Source organism: Aphis gossypii, chromosome 1, assembly GCF_020184175.1.
Source record: "Aphis gossypii isolate Hap1 chromosome 1, ASM2018417v2, whole genome shotgun sequence".
In the NCBI taxonomy this organism is placed as follows: domain Eukaryota; kingdom Metazoa; phylum Arthropoda; class Insecta; order Hemiptera; family Aphididae; genus Aphis; species Aphis gossypii.
Window position 1 is genome coordinate 65,659,839 of NC_065530.1, and position 18,581 is coordinate 65,678,419.

The window sequence follows — 18,581 nt, forward strand, 5'->3', positions numbered from 1 at the left end:
TTTTTGTCCAACGTACCGATTGATACAGTAAAGCGATAAGAATTCTGAAAACAGATTTGAATTCGTTGTCAAGTCTACTTGAGAACGGCCAGTCCACATTTTTGATATTATCTGCCAAAATCTTAAAATTATTATATTACAAACGAGTAATTAAAAAATTTTCATATTTCAATTATTTAAAAAGTTATATTTTAATATAAAAATGTGGACTGGCCGTTCTCAAGTAAACTTGACGACGAATTCAAATCTGTTTTCAGAATTCTTATCGCTTTACTGTATCAATCGGTACGTTGGACAAAAAACACATCTGAATTCTTATGTTGCGCGTGTGTTAGACAAAGACAGGCAATCACCGTCACCAATCCCCTTAATGCCGAAGCTTGATGGTAATAGAAATAAAAAATTTACATTAATTTATAACATAAGCTTTAAAGAATTTAAGACTTAATTTTAAAATTAATTGATAAATGGTAATTAACTACCAAAGAAGTAAAAAATGTTTTATGTCTGTGAGTATGGAGTACCTACAAATGGCTACAGTCCGGAAACAAACTTTATCTAGCCTGCAGAGTGCGCAGACAAGAAATGTATTTTTCAAATAATGATTATTTTGTTATTCTATTGAATATAGATTTCAAAAATTTTCATTTTAGTTAAGTTTTGGATAAACACGCGTGAGCAAATTTTGATGTCATCACCTGAAAAGTTGTCGGATTCCTATGAAGCAGCTCTCCAAAAATTTTAATCAGCAGTGGTCCCTGGTTTTATACAGCCCCGTCCTTATTATAACCAAAAAAATTAAATAATTGTTATGAATTCAAGCTCTCAATCTGCCGTATAACTGTAGGTGTAATACAAGAATTAATAGTTACTACCGAGAGAAACGACTAACATCTCGTCAGTTTGATTTATTTTTCATAAATCATAATAATTAGGTATACGAGAACCGATACAGAATCGTAATTTTTTTTCGACTAACGTTTCACCATATAAACGAACAAACACAATTTTTATATGTTATAATATTATAATTTATATTATTTAACAATAATCGTCACGAACGTAAAAAAAAAAAAAAAAAAAAAGAAAAGAAATCACATAATATTATATTTATAACGATATATTGAAAAATGAGATCCTAGAAAATCAAAATATTATTATAAAGATAAAACCGATCGTGCGCGCGCGCCGCGCTCAAAAGACTTCGTCCGCGGTACAGCTCTTCTTCCGGTAAACGCCATCGACGCCGCCGTCTGCAGTGGACTTCTTCCGCAGGAAATCGTCGCCGATCTGCTTGATGGTCTTGCCCCGGGTGTCCGGCACGATGGTCGCGACGAACACGAGCGTGAGCAGCGCCAGGGCCCCGTACACCGCAAACACGCCCGGGCCCAGCCATATGCGCAGGTACGGGTACGACTTGATGGCCACGAAGTTGAACACGGACGACATGCACGCGACGACGGAACCCGCGACGCCGGCCACGTCGGTGGGGAACAGCTCGCCGAGCATGGCGTACGGTATGGGCCGCAGTCCCAGACCGTTCATGGCCATGTTGAGCAGCACGCAACTGATGACCACGGCGTTTATGACCACCGAGTCGCCGCCGCCGTAGCACAGCAGGAACGCGGCCAGCAGGACCATGGACGCGGCGTAACCGGCGCACGACACGTACGACAGCTGCTTGAAACCGAACCGGGTGAGCAACACGGACAGCAGGACCATGGCCGCCAGGTTGGTGAACCCGGCGAGCAGCGTCACCAGGTAAGCGTCGACGGTGACGCCGAGGCCGCCGAGCAGCTGGATCATGTACGCGGTCAGCACGAACGAACCGCACGCCTGCTGGAAGAACAGGAACGTGGTCATGATCGCCATCGGCTTGTACACGTCCGGCTCGGCCAGCCGGTCCACGATCCGGGACCGCAGGCGCACCGCGGCCGCCGAGTCGCCGTCCAGCGACTGGGCCCGGCGCGTCTGCAGTATGGGCTGGGCGATGCGCAACACCCGCTGCGAGAACTCGGCGTCCACGCGGCGGCCCTGTCCGAACAGCCAGGGCGGGCTCTCGGGTATGAGCGTGCCGATGAATATGAACGCGGCGAACGACACGAACGCCGCCACGTAAGCGACCACGTACGCGGGCATCAGGGCGCCCAGCAGGTAGGTGAGGAACATGCCGAAGTTGAGCATGATGGACGTCATTATGGTGAAGCACCCGCGCAGCCCCGTGTAGTTGACCGTGATGCACTCGGCCGCGTACACCGTGGCCGGGGTCGTGGACAGGCCCACCGACAGGCCGACCAGCAGCTGGCCCACGTACAGCACGTACAGGCCGGCCGGTTGCCTGGACAACAGCAGCCAGCCCAGGCAGGACGGCAGGTTGGTCACCATCAGCGCCGTCTTCCGGCCGAGCTTGTCGATCAGCGGCCCGCTCAACAGGCAACCGATCGGCATCATCGTGGACGGTAGACTAGCTGCACCGGAAAACAGACAAAATCGTGAGTTTTGTATAGGCGATTTTCACCTATATGCGCTAAGATTGTGTAAAAAAAAAATAATGTTTCAAGTATAAATACCAAACCAAGATTGTTCGTCAACTGTTAATTGCAATTGATCCAATACGATAGCAGAATATCCAAAACTCATGCCCGGCGCCAAACACGGCATTGTTACTACCAATGCCAGCCATAACTGAGACAAACGATAAATGATAGTATTAGTAATCGCACTAATCGATGAGGACATTTGATGAAATTAAATAATAGATATATATTTTAATAATTAATCATACGATATTATACATAAATATATAATTAAGCATTAATCTGAACGGACTATAATTATTTAATTCAAAATAAACAGTTAGTAAGGTACCTACTTAACACAATGTGAATTGAGATAAATGTTGTAATTTTTTTAATAAATAAAAATCGCAAAACGTATGGGTAATCGATTATATTAAGGATAGCAAATAACGATTAATCGGTTAATTGGTATTTGGTAACCTCAATATAATAAAAATTATGTATTTATATGTAATGTGTGTGTGTGAATAAAAATATTAAATTTAAAGTTTAATTAAATAATTAAATAGATAATTGATAAGTAGGTATAATAATGTTTGTTAATTTTTTATTTTATAAAAATAATTTAATAATACAATCTAAATAATTTTTTATAGGTAGATACTAACCACTCTGCTTATTGTGCTTGTATAATGCAAATGGTGTGGTTTATTCGAGTAATTTGTGTACAGATTACTAGTTATTAAATTGGTTTTTTCATTTGACTCCATGTATATTTTGATGTTAAATTCTACTATTTGAAAGAGTCAGAGAATTAATATCTGAAAATCAGAAAATATAATATACTATTTTTAATAAATTTATATAAATCCTATTAATATTGTAGGATAGTGTACACCACACACTCATAATACATAATATATAGTATATAGTATAGGACTATATAGCTAGGTAGTAGGTACAGTAGCGTATTTAGGGAGGGTAAACTGGAGAGGAAAAAACTGATACTTATTCTTGCAGTATAGTTAAGTTATAAGAGTAGAAATTGGTATTCTATGTATTCTAACGATGGTTTCCAAGTTACGGCTAAATATAATGTGTCATAAAGGTGATAGGTATATAGTTATCATAGTTTACATAAATTATTTAATTATGTATAAACTGTGGACCCCCCCCCCCCTCAGAAAAGTTTTAAAAATACGCCACTGGCTAGGTGAAACTTCCATACAACAAACTTCCATTTAACGAATTTCTCTATAATACAAATTTTTTTCGTACCCCGTGAGACTTCGTTAAATAGAAGTTTCACTGCACATCTGTACTAGTAAATAGTAATTATACATATTAGATATTACCTAAGTTGCTTTCAAGAAGTAATAAAGTTATTTTGATTATTATCTACTAAAATAAAATGGTTTATTCATAATTCACAGACTCCCAATTCTTCGACAATAGTTTTTTCGACCAAAAGACCAGTTTTTAGTCAGAAAAAAATCAGAATTAGTTAGCTTATAAGTTTACGGACGATTACAATGATTACTTAACAGTTAACATAAACTTCAGATGATAAGCAACGCAAGTAAGAATAAAAAACGGTATAGGTTAAGTACAAACACTTAATATACAACAAATATTAATTTTTAAATATTAAAATACATTAATTCTAACTCTTAATAGTTAATACATATAAAAATATAGAATTTACAAATGATAGTAATACTTAATAGTTAATAAGTATCAATCTGATCTGAATTTCATATTACTATTTAAAGCTGAATTATAATTAAAATTATATTATCTTAGCTATAGTAAGTACTGTAGATATTGGGTGAGCATTGCAAGTTTTGCTTGATTATAACTAAATAGTAACGACAAAAATACAAAATATACATTCAAATAAATCAATATCAGTTACCACAATAAATGAAGCCCATTATTGAAATTAACAGTAAAATTTTTACTATTTTTTTATTTAGTAAAATATTAATTAATACAATTTTTACTTGTATCAATTCCCGTGGTCGTACTTGAAAAACCGGTTTCATTTTATTGTGCACACGTAGCAGATATTATATTATTTTAGTTGATTTCTTAAGTGATTCTGTTTTTATAATGTATAGGACATAGTTTAATACATATTTACATTAATAATAAGGCAGTTTCAATGCATTTTTGCAGACAATATTACATTTGAATGTATCATTGTGTGTATTTAAATAAAATATAATATAATAAACTAACGTAAGAGTTTCAAGTCCTCGCAAATACTGATGTCGATATTTATAGCTTAGGTTAGGTTAAACCTACCTATAGGTAAAAACCTTAAAAATGTCAAGATATTTTGAAAATTATACTAAGTATGTTTAAAAATTATTAATTAAACATTTGATGTAAATTTTAAGTATCTACGGTTAATAAAACCAAACGTGAAAATCGATTTTTCAAAAACTAGTTTTACATAAAAATTGACACTACGTACGAGTATTTTCATTTAAAACACTCTTTTAAGGGTCTTTTACCCTCCCTCTCCCTTCTCTACTAACTGTTTAATGACACACAAAAACATACATCATTGTAAACTCAATGTATTCATGATAAAATCTAAAACAAAGAGAATTTTTAAATCAATGAAGTATACTATGAATTATTATTTATTTAGTCATTTTCTATTTATGCTATGCTCGACACCAATGCATTGGTCAATACTGTGGAAGATTTTAGAACAAAAATATTAAGCTCAATATAAATATAATTATATAAAGCGATAATAAATAAATTAATAGTAAAAATGACGATTGCAAAATTAGAACAATTATATGAATATTTAAAATGAGTTCAATGTTTTTAATGTTAAATAATAATAAGGTAGATAATAGTATACAATACATTGTGTACTGTACCTACAAACATATTATCATTTACCATCACTGATTACTGAAATCATGATATTTATTCTTTTACGTAATTGTCGTAACATCGCAATAAAATTAACATTGTATTAACTAATGTGTAATTTATTCTATATTTTTTTGTAATTGTATGCGATATTGAAATAGTAGATTGAATATATTTTCCAGTTTTTAGAATGAATTAATGACTCATGCATCAATACTATAATAAATAATGATCAACTGCTGGTATTGATTCCCGATAACACTATTATAAACAATTACGTTTTGATAACCATAAAAATAAGTTCTATTGTCTTTATGAAATTACGTGCTTGGTACTTGGATTTTCTGGATGTATAGGAACCTACCTAAACCTAATAGTATCTACTTATATTTTGTACTGAATACTGACCTCACAGTAAATATAAGAGACAGAATCTTTAATCATATGATTTAATTATAATAGGTATAAGTCACACATCATTGTATAAATATATTAACTTTAAAATACTAATCAATCTTACCTGTTGGAAATTGATTAGTACAGTCAACTCAGCATAGTTTTTGAACATTTAAAAGTAAATGGAATAAATTATTAATGGCATATAAATGTTTTTATGGTTAAATATATTTGACATTGCTATAAAAATTTTTAAAAACTGAAATAATATACTGGATTTGAACAATAAAATAATGAATTGAATTTTGCATGATAACTTTATATTGTTAAATAATTAGCACTAAATGTTGGTAACTCGTTGAGGAATGCGTTGTATTATATTTATATAAAAATACGTAAAGATGAAATCCGAATATTTACTTATTTTGTTTTAATAACCGGCAAAAAAAATATTTCCTACTTATTTGGTACGGGCAGCAACCAAAATTTTAAAAGAAAAAAAGGTCACTTATTTGAACCATGATTGGATGAGACACCACATCGTATACACCTACTTACTTATTAATTAGTAATTACTATAGGTACTACTTATATATAGGTATTATACCACTAGTGCAGAGATTCCTAACCGGGGTACCGTGAACTTTATTTAGGGTTCCGCGAAATTATTTGAAATATATTTTTTATTATATTATTTCTGCAATAATAATTAAAAATAAAAATATATACCTATAGTTAATTTTCAATGTAAAAATTTGTTTTATAAAATATAATATTTGTACATACTATATATTATACCTACATATTACTACTTTTTTTTATACATATGCACTGCTAATCAAAAACCAAAGTAGTCGATAGGGTGCCTCCAGATTATTAGAAAATGACTAATAAGGGTGCCGTGAGTCAAAAAGAGTTGGGAACCTCTGCACTAGTGGCTATCGCTTATTGTGATTGTATATATTATATACTTTTGTTCTTATAGGTATAGAAGTACCTATATTTTTCAAAGAAATTAAAAAAGGTACCTATAATTTTAAGAATAAAATAAAATATTGTCATAATACATAAATATAAAAGTATAAAAAATTCAATCATTTATAACTATGTCTGCCTGCTTATATCTTATGAAAATATAATATACACGTAACGTATATATAAATTCAAATATTGATGGTTAAAATATGTTATTTTTTTTTAAGATATATAATAATGTAGGTAATGGTCATTGGTCACAAGGTACATAGTTCATAACTATTCTATATAATTGTATACAATTAATAATTTATGCGGTTATAGGTATATAATCTATAATATCTATTATAATATTTTATCAAGTATCTATTGTTCATAATATAAACAATTATGAACTAACTATAAAATCATTTTTTTTTTTATTATTTATGAAATATAATGTTGATTTTTCATAACATTTATTAATTTTATTAAAATTAATTAGAATAACAATCAAATAATTATTTTAATCATAATAGATAAAGTTATCACAAGTAGGTACTATTATAGTTTATACAGTTTGTACCTACTTAAAACGTAATAATTGTATAGTTACACTAAATAATAAATATTAAGTAAAGATATATGGAGAATATTATATTGTATTAAATTTAAGATCAATTAAGTGCTTTTATTATAACTATTCAAAAATCTGCTAAAAATTAATTAATTTATGTTATACAACAATAAATAGGGACTTGCAGTCACCAGAGGTGCAAATACACAATATTACAATAATTCCAACCTAATTTTATTAATCGATATTCATAATAATATCAAACATGAAATTGAACTATATGACAACATTTTTTTATAAACTGCTTATCTAAAATATATCATTAACGGCTGTTGCGGGTTGTAATTAAAACACGTAAGTATATTATATCACTGCTAAGAACTAAGAGCAAGGGCGTCTCTGGCCCTATTTTCAAGGGGGGGGGGGGCGACTTATTGATACAATTTAAAAAAAAACCAAAAATACAAAAATGTATATGTTAACCTATTTAAACAACTAGGAGCGCTATTCTAAAATGTTTAATTATTTTACGTTATTCGGTGTACACTTTTTGTATCATAATTACATATAATTACGAAAATATTAAAGTAGGTAGGTACTATTAAATAGAAATAAAAACAGAGGCTCTGGGGAGGGCGATCGCCCCATCGCCCCCCCCCCAGAAATACGCCCTTGGCTAAGAGTACATACTAGTTTCAAATTTGTAAATATCAGAGGAAAAATGTTATGGATACCTACCGGCTACCTCAACACGCCTGTTGTTACTTGTTATAATATAAATGTAAAATATAAATATAAATTATAAATTATACTTTTATTCATCAATCAATAAATAATTAGAATATAATATACTATACTACTTAAACGGCTAGACATTTTAAGTATATTATAGTAGATACTTACAAAAAATAGGTAGTATAATTAGGTACTAATAAAAAGTTTGATTATAATATTATGATGATCTCTTAGCAATCGTGTTTCAACGTTCAGGTATGATGTGTTACATAATACATTTTAAATATCAGACATTTTATTGTTTAATTAAGAAAATAGCCTTGCAATAATGTTATAATAACAAAAAAAAAAATGTTATCAATGAATTCTCATTCGCGTGACACGTATCTAACATTGTAGCAAAACGTGTTGAGAGTAATTAAAAAAAGTAACGCTCTGCTGTAGGTACAGTAGGTCACTATTATTTATGTGTTAAATTTAAATGTAATGATAGGTATCATTGTATGCGAAAAACGATTCTGAACGGAGATGATTTGTCAGCCTAGGATATATTTACCAGTGGATGATAAAAAATTTGGTTTAATGTTTAATGACCTAAATATCTCAAAATTAATCTTGTACAGAAAATGCCAATTTAATAACTGGTGTATGTTTCAAGTTTCTATGAGTTATGACTAGTAATTTTTAACTATAACCAAAATCTAAAATTATTTGATAGTAAATCGTTATTTTACAATTTTGTAAAAATTTAAACCTAAGATAAAATATTATTAATTGGCCAACGCTAAACTTCTTTTATAATTATTGCATTCTTATAATTTTTGAATCAATATAAGATTAATTCATAAGGTACCTTATTAAATTTTCAAGTATTTTGACTCAGCCAAAAAATTTATATCAACATTTATAAAAAAAAAACGAATATTTCAAATGCCTATAAATAACCTACTATTTTTAATTGTTGAAAATTTCAAGTATTTAGAAACAGTGATTTGTTTTTGAATTACAATTGTCAATTATATTAAAAATCGATTTTGTTAAAATTCCCGTTTCTGTCACTATTTTGTTGTCTTTCATGACATTCTTGAATACATTCTATAAAGACACATAATATGTCTATAGGTGCAAATATATCGTTTTTTATTCTCTTTACCTAGTTAATATGCAGCCATATAATCATATAAGTACAATAATTTAGGCAATAGGTACGTACCTAAATGTCATAATTTACAACCCATTAAAGGGGAAAAATGAGAATTGTAAATTAGAACCAATTATTTAGAAATAAAAACAGAAACTTATTATAAATATATAAATAATACCAGAATTTTCATAAATTATTTAATAAAACGAAAAAAGTATGTAAATATTTTTGGAAAAAGTTGCCATTGTGGGCTTCTAAATAATGTTAATAATACTTTGAAAATAAAAATAAAAATGTCATTTATTCACATAATTTAAAAAATCAGACCTTAGTTTACGTAATTATCAGAATTGTACTAAATCAAGATAAAATGTCTCTATAATAGATACACAATCTTGTTATCTCATAATTTAATCCCTATATTATAATTTATAATTTTTATAAATAATATTGTACCTATATATCTTTAATAGTTCTATAATAATAATAATAGCGTCCACTGTCCAGAGGCTGAAATATTCTAAGTTTACCTCTATAGCTGTATATAAAATATAAAAATACGAAGTATAAATGTTAAATTTTACAATTAATATGGTTGTCATACATCATATACATTTTAAATATTATATTTCAAATTAGTAATATTATTGTACTACAAATATGGTATATTATATATGTGTGTATACTAGTATACTGTATATGTATAATATGTATAATTATTCTATAATACAGTGGTATATAATTGATATACAAATTATGATAAAACAAATAATATTATTTATCTAAGGTCTAAACCGTATAAAAAATATATATAATACCTATTAATACCTATATATATGATTATTAAAAGTAGTTCATTAATAAATAATAATACATTTACTATTTAGATACATAAAATATTTTGAATATTAAAACATACAAAAAAAATTTTAGTTTTTACTCAATTTTTTAAATTAAATTTACCAACAAATTAACAGCCAATTGTGCAATGAAAAAAAAAATAAACAGTGAAATATTTAAAAATTTTAAATCTCAAATTAATTCACGGATGAACGAATCTATAATTTTTTTTTTTAAATTAAATTTTGTAATACAATTAGTTTCGACAAAAATCTATAGCTTAAATCGTTGTTTTAACGCCAAACAACTAAACTATGAAAATACCAACACACGTTTTGTTAGCCATTTTTAAATTTATATTATATATTATTGTATCAATACACCGAATGTATCACGATTATCTAACAGTTTTTCATTGAAATTATACTTATTTCAGGTCTCAGATGTGCGCACAAATTTACTTTTGCCACTAGTATATTCCTATTTATATTTTTATAATAATTTAACCTTAACCTTTCCCTTATAACCACTCACCACAAAATTTAACACAAAACTTGTTATTTAATATGATAAATTTAAAATACTACTAGGTGCTGGTGGTACATCTTCCCGAGTGCACATAGATAATATTTTCGTTTATTTATTTAATTTGAATACGAACTAATTTACTAATAACTAATCTACTCCATTGATTTTTATGAGTATTCAATAGTTTCTTACTTTTATTATTTTTATCTCATAAATCATAATAATATAAACCTACAACTACAAATCATAAAATATTACAAACACATTATTAATAAGATCTTATTTATTTGATGACATATTGATTTTATTACAACAAAATTTTAGATTACCTAGGTATTAAAATAATACTTAGATATTTGATTTTATACAATAATAAATATTGGACCAGCTACCACCAATACCAGCTATATTAACATCGTAGGTATACAACTATATTCGTATATTATATACCTATATACGCCATAGGTATACATTATAATATTTTTATTAGAAATTAGCATATGTATTAGGTTATATTAATAATACATTCTGAATTATTTAATCTCAAATAAATAAATACTTTACGAGAGCATTTTATAACATAGCTAATTCTTTGAATTCTTAATACTTAATACCTATATAATTTATAAAGTTAGTGTTAATGGATATTTACCTTGGAAAATAATTTTTATTACCATGCTCAATGAAAATCACAGCCGTTTTGTTTGACATTTACATAAAATAAATAATAACTAAATATCTAACACCAACATTCACAACGAGCGTCTACCACCAGGTACAGTGGACTACTGACTAGTGATGAGAAAAGAGATTGGAGTGAGGTGTGTTCCTCACTGGTACTGCGTTATAATAGCACATGGCGATGGCATTCAAGCAGACAACATAACTTACATATATACTTTTTTTGTATTGTATATATTATTAGTAAACTAGTGGGGAAGTTGGGAATAGTAGAGAGACGAGAGTAAAAGTACAAAACTGTACCTAACTGATAAAATATTAATTAGGTTTAGGTAATACTAAAATGGTATGAATGTGTGAGATGTATTATGTAGGTACCTATGTAAAATACAAAATAAATAACAATTTATTATAATTATATGTATAAAGTATACATTCAAATAACGGCTTACTTAGTTACATTATAGATAATAATATAAAGATCACGTGTTAACTGAGTAATCAAAAAATAAATAAATAAATGATAAAATTTCTAAGGAACTGCACAAATTAATTTCTTGAATACTATGTATTACTATCATAGTAATTAATATGTATTATAAATTATAATAAAAATCAGTTATACGTTTAATACATTGATAGATTTTATAATTGCTTTTCAAAATTATTTATTTATTGCTTATTCACCGAGAAAACGTAACAGTAATAAACCATATATTTCATATAATCATAGTTAATATACCATATACCAGTACGTTGTGCATATGTATTTATACATAAATGTATTAATAATTAATTTCAGTTTTTTATAACATTGCGCGCGTTTTCACATTATAAGAAACGCAAAAATAACATTTTGATTTTAAATTAATTAATTAAATTTAAATTTTAAATTTTATAAAAGTACATACGACTTACCTAAATTATTATCGCGGATTGTCCATTAGGTATACCTTGGAAACGGCGTACAGTGAACTTGATTGTTATTTTATAGATGTCTGTGCAAAAACCAAAATAACCCAAGTAAGTCGTTATTTACATCATAGCAATAGTAGGTAGACCGCAGGAACAGTAAAGTTGAAACTCTTCCCCATTAGGTACATACTTTTTTTTCAATACACAATAATAAAATTTTATAGAATGTAGTATTTTATTCTTATTATTTAATTTATAAGTCAATAATAACAATGATATAGTATACGCGGTGTTTATGGTAAAAGTGAATTCAACTTACAATACTACAAACTGAAAAATAAATCACTAATAAAAATATATAAACATAAATCATAAAATACATTCAGAATTATATAATTTTCTATGCATTGATTAAATTAAAATGTTAAAATGTATACGTACGTGGTAAGTATAAAGTAGATGATAAATTAATCATTAATTGAGCAACAATTTTCACGCATTCGCATATTTTTTATTTCTTATTACCAAACTTTATCGTATGCTTAGTAAGTACACAAAATATTTCATAACGTTTGTGATCAAATAAATAATAGGTACCTAATCAAAATTTTTAGTGTACATTTTGATAATTCATCGAAAATCAAAGAACTACGCGGTAAATATTTTTCATAAATCAAGGTCAATAATTATATAAACTGTGAAATTTGCCATCACGACAATAGACTAGTTTTTTCCTGTAATGAAGTATGTATATTATAAGTTAGCTTATAATGTTGTGCGTATTGCACCGTTTGAGTTCTAGATGAGTTGATGAGGGAGACGTTTTTTTTTAAAGAAATTGTACAGTAACTCTGTATGAGTCCAAATTAAAAGTTTGAAGTTTAACTACTTTAGTGGAAATATTGAATGCAAAACCATCTAGTTGCGCGAATTCATTTATTTTGGCGGTAAAATAGTTGAAATTTAGTTTGGATTTTATGAATATCGGTGGTGGGTTAGTGGTTTTGGGTTTTGTAACCTTCTGTGAATGCTTAACATTGACAGTGACCATTGTTAAATGTTTTCGTCGATAGAGGCTAATGGCGATAAATGAGATTTAAAGAGGTGAAAATAATATTAACTGTTTTTTCAAGTACACTTGCACATCTCTCCTTGGAGATATGAGCTTATTGAGTGATCTTAAACGTTTAAATGAACCGTGCGTAACTGTTAGGCAGTCAATTTTGTTATCGGAGAAGTCCAACGGTAAGTTAGAGCCCATTTTATTAATTAAGGTTTTTGATGAGAGTTGTTTGTTTGTAGTATTTTTTATTTTTGTTCGTGTTACTAGAGCTAGTCGAATGGTGATTAAAATTCATAATTAGATAGATAAGATGTACATGTACTATGTAGTAGGCCTTAGGGAGTATAATAATTAATAAGATATGCATTACTGATAGTTTACAGTATAGTAGTTAGATTACACAGCATCGAAGTAGGTATCTATATGTAAACTGTAGGAACGGAATCGCAACACGGTTTAGTTGACATTATTTAGTAGAATTTTGTTGATAACTGCTCTCAGAAATTATATGAGAGGGGCAATTCGAAATTTTAGTTCAGATATGAAGTGAGTTATATGTGAGGATAAGTCGTTTTGTCATTGTTTAAGTTTTTGGAAACATGTACATGCGTTTTAGATTCTGAACGGAGTGAAGAATGTATTGATTTTACAATGATGTATGTTTTTTTTTTTGTTTTTTTTTTTTTTTTTTGTTTTTTTTTTTTTTTTGTGTCTGTGTACAGCATAACTAGTCGAAATAATGCTCCAATTTCAAACAATGGGGGTGGTTTCCGATGTAAAAGTGAATATCCTTGGTGCATTATAGAGGTAAAAAGTTAACATTTTCCAACAGTTTTCAAAAAAATCGAGAAAAAAACAAAAAAAAAATGACGGAAAAACGGCAATTTTTACGCAAAACCAGTTTTCGACCAAATCGATTTTTTTTTATGGTTGTAATTCAAAAACTAATCACTGAAAATACTTGAAATTTTCACCAAATGTTAATGTCAGTGGTATCTGTATATAGTTAAATTTTCAAAAAATTTTGACTTTTTTTGAGTTATTTATAGACCACTGAAATTTTCGATTTTTTTGAGAAATTTTTTTTAAAGTGTCGATAAAAAATTTTTGGATGACCAAAAAGTTTTGAAAATTTAATACAAGGTTCCTTATGAGTTGTTTTTATTGTAGCTAAAAAAATTAAAAATCGTTAGTCACAATTTTTTTTTATAAGAGTTTATAGTTCAAATTTTTACGAAATCTGTCGAAAACGCGAAAATTTGCAAGTAATTTTGAAGTTGAAAAATCATAAAATTTTTTTTTTATAACTAAGTTTTGAAAATTTGGTACAAGGTTCTCCATACATTTTTCTTCAAATATCTGTAAAAAAAACTCTACCGGATTCAGACAAAAAATTTTTATGAGTGTTTGAAATTTAAATTTTTACAAAACCGCGTTAAATAACGGTTTAGCCTCAAACGATTTTTGATATTTGTTATAATTCAAAAAGTATAAGTCGTAGATACTTGAAAATTTTACCAGTTATTTAGATTGGCATTTTATTTACTTGATTTAATTTTCAAAATATTTTGAGTTTTTTTGAGCTATTTATAGACAACTGAAATTTTCAATTTTTCTGAAAAATTTTTTTTGAAGGGTCGATAAAATTTTTTTGGCCCTATCAAAATACTTGAAAATTTTATACAAAGTTCCTCATATATTATTCTTATAGTGATTAAAAAATTATAAGAATACATAGGCACAATTTTTTTTATTAGCATTTGAAGTTCAAATTTTGACGAAAATTCGTCAAAATTATGAATATTTGCAAATTATTTGAAGTTGAAAAATCATAAAATTTTTTGTGTTTATAACTAAGGATTAAAAATACAACACTAAGTTTTCCATAAGTTTACCTTCAAGTATCTATAGAGAAAACTCGAAGCATCATTATAGGAAAAATTTTAAGTGCGTTTGAATTTTAAATTTTAACGAAATAGCGTAACGATAACGATTTATCCTCAAACGATTTTAAATATTTGTTATTATTCAAAAAGTATAAGTCGTAGATACTTGAAAATTTTACCAGTTATTAAGATTCGCGTTTTCTTTACGTGATTTAATTTTCAAAAAATTTTGACTTTTTTTGAGCTACTTATAGACAACTGAAATTTTCAATTTTTCTGAAAATTGTTTTTTTATGTGTCGATAAAATCTTTTTGGCCCTATCAAAATACTTGAAAATTTAATACAAAAATCCTCATAAGTTATTATTATAGTGATTAAAAAATTATAAGAATACATAGGCACAATTTTTTTTATTAGCATTTGAAGTTCAAATTTTGACGAAAATTCGTCAAAATCATGAATATTTGCAAATTATTTTGTAGTTCAAAATTCATAAAATTGTTTGTATAGGTAGCTAAGAGTAGAAAATTTAATACAAGATTTTCCATAAGTTTTGCTTCAAAAAGCTATAGAGAAAATTTTAAGAGTCATTATAGGAAAAATGTTTTGAGCGTTTGAGTTTAAAATTTTATGAAATCGGAATATTTGTTTCAAAATAGAATATATGACAATATTTAATTATAATATATTATAGACTGACAAATCATCTCCGTTCAGAATCGTTTTTCGTATACAATGATACTTATCATTGCATTCAAATTTAATCTACCCTAGTCCGAGGTCTACCCCACCCCCTAATGTACAGCAGAGCGGTACCCACTTGCCGACTTTTTTTTATTGATTTCGTATTTTTGTCCGTGGTGCTTGGCGCTTGCTTCCATTTCGTCTAGATTGCATCAGCTTGCGGTAAAAAAAGAAAGATTTAAGTTACGAACCCATAATTATTATTGCTTTTTGCTGATATGATTTCGGGTGAAGTATTTAGGTTTAAAGAGTAAATAGGTACGCGCGTTTGTGGTGGGCTTGTCTTGGAGATTTTACATTGTTCCATTAGCCTTCAATTATTTTTTCGACATTACGGACAAGTCGTGAAGGCGTGAACATCTGATTGAGTTTGTGTATTCGATTTGACAATATTGTTTGTTTATTATTTTGATCGGTGATATGCAATTATTATTTTTTCAATTCACAATAAAGTAGTAGATTGGGTATGCTTTATCTATGCTCACCCGAAGATCAGCGATGGCGGTACGGTGCAGTTTTGCTTGACTAATGACTAATGAGTTGCAATTAAAATGTATTTAATTTTTTTGAAACTTAAGGGCTGTGACCAGTGACGTGTTTAATGCGGGGCAAAAGAACAATTACCCTCAGCGGCAAAATTTTAGAACTGTTTTTACAATTGATAATGAGTAGGTAGGTACCTTACAAACCTTATAGCCATGAAAACTAATACTAATATTGATATCTCCAGTCTTTCTAGTGGCCACGATGTAGATAAATTTATCAATAATTTTATAAATAAATGGAAAATATGATTGTTAGAGCGTAAAGTAAGCAGTAGGTACCTAATATTGGGATAGATTTGAGAATTCTCTGTACATTTCCATGCTCAAATGCTTCAAGAAAACGTTCTTTTAGATTCTGAACGAAGTGATGAATGTATTGATTTTACAATGGTGTGTGTTTTTTTTTTTTTTTTTTTTTGTCTGTGTACAGCATAACTAGTCGAAATAATGCTCCAATTTCAAACAATGGGGGTGGTTTCCGATGTAAAAGTGAATATCCTTGGTGCATTATAGAGGTAAAAAGTTAACATTTTCCAACAGTTTTCAAAAAAATCGAGAAAAACAAAAAAAAAATGACGGAAAAACGGCAATTTTTACGCAAAACCAGTTTTCGACCAAATCGATTTTTTTTATGGTTGTAATTCAAAAACTAATCACTGAAAATACTTGAAATTTTCACCAAATGTTAATGTCAGTAGTATCCGTATATAGTTAAATTTTTAAAAAATTTTGACTTTTTTTGAGTTATTTATAGACCACTGAAATTTTCGATTTTTTTGAGAAATTTTTTTTAAAGTGTCGATAAAAAATTTTTGGATGACCAAAAAGTTTTGAAAATTTAATACAAGGTTCCTTATGAGTTGTTTTTAATGTAGCTAAAAAAAATTAAAAATCGTTAGTCTCAATTTTTTTTATAAGCGTTTTTAGTTCAAATTTTTACGAAATCTGTCGAAAACGCGAAAATTTGCAAGTAATTTTGAAGTTGAAAAATCATAAAATTTTTTTCTTTTATAACTAAGTTTTGAAAATTTGGTACAAGGTTCTCCATCCATTTTTCTTCAAATATCTGTAAAAAAAACTCTACCGGATTCAGACAAAAAATTTTTATGAGTGTTTGAAATTTAAATTTTTACAAAAACCGCGTTAAATAACAGTTTAGCCTCAAACAATTTTTGATATTTGTTATTATTCAAAAAGTATAAGTCGTAGATACTTGAAAATTTTACCAGTTATTAAGATTCGCGTTTTCTTTACGTGATTTAAATTTCAAAATATTTTGACTTTTTTTGAGCTATTTATAGACAACTGAAATTTTCAATTTTTCTGAAAAAATATTTTTGAAGTGTCGATAAAATTTTTTTGGCCCTATCAAAATACTTGAAAATTTAATACAAAGTTCCTCATATGTTATTCTTATAGTGATTAAAAAATTATAAGAATACATAGGCACAATTTTTTTTTATTAGCATTTGAAGTTCAAATTTTGACGAAAATTCGTCAAAATTATGAATATTTGCGAAATATTTGAAGTTGAAAAATCATAAAATTTTTTGTGTTTATAACTAAGGATTAAAAATACAACACTAAGTTTTCCATAAGTTTACCTTCAAGTATCTATAGAGAAAACTCGAAGCATCATTATAGGAAAAATTTTAAGTGCGTTTGAATTTTAAATTTTAACGAAATAGCGTAACGATAACGATTTATCCTCAAACGATTTTAAATATTTGTTATTATTCAAAAAGTATAAGTCGTAGATACTTGAAAATTTTACCAGTTATTAAGATTCGCGTTTTCTTTACGTGATTTAATTTTCAAAATATTTTTTAATATAAGCTGGTTTTTTTAAACCACCTTTTTCACCAACCACTAGAAATTATATCCTAGGCTGACAAATCATCTTCGTTCAGAATCGTTTTTCGTATACAATGATAACTATCATTGGATTCAAATTTAACACTCCTATAATATATAATAATGATCCATACGGCACCTAATGTACAGCAGAGCGGTACTCACTTGCCCACTTTTTTTAGTTTTAAAAAGGATGATAAATTATTTAAGACCTTCATAGTTTATTGTCAAATAAAAAAAATTTCAGGTATTGAAAATATTATATTAGAAGAAATTGATTGAGAAAACATAATTTATATTTTTG

At 28.5% G+C, this 18,581-nt stretch overlaps 1 protein-coding gene across 3 annotated transcripts; it reads right to left on the reverse strand.

Moving 5' to 3' along the window:
- Positions 1-1,099: 1,099 nt before the first annotated feature.
- Positions 1,100-12,211, reverse strand: LOC114119487 (facilitated trehalose transporter Tret1-2 homolog). Of its 3 annotated transcripts, none has more exons than XM_050210969.1 (4): positions 12,188-12,211; positions 3,188-3,340; positions 2,571-2,685; positions 1,100-2,468 (listed from the first exon to the last, which is right to left on the reverse strand). In XM_050210969.1, the coding sequence occupies exons 2-4, from the start codon at positions 3,287-3,289 to the stop codon at positions 1,195-1,197; spliced, it is 1,491 nt and encodes a 496-aa protein (XP_050066926.1). In that variant the 5' UTR covers positions 3,290-3,340; positions 12,188-12,211; the 3' UTR covers positions 1,100-1,194. The 3 variants fall into 3 exon arrangements, with proteins under 3 accessions (XP_050066926.1, XP_050066925.1, XP_050066924.1); XM_050210968.1 differs by lacking the exon at positions 12,188-12,211 and adding an exon at positions 11,263-11,449; XM_050210967.1 differs by lacking the exon at positions 12,188-12,211 and adding an exon at positions 11,241-11,449.
- Positions 12,212-18,581: the final 6,370 nt, after the last annotated feature.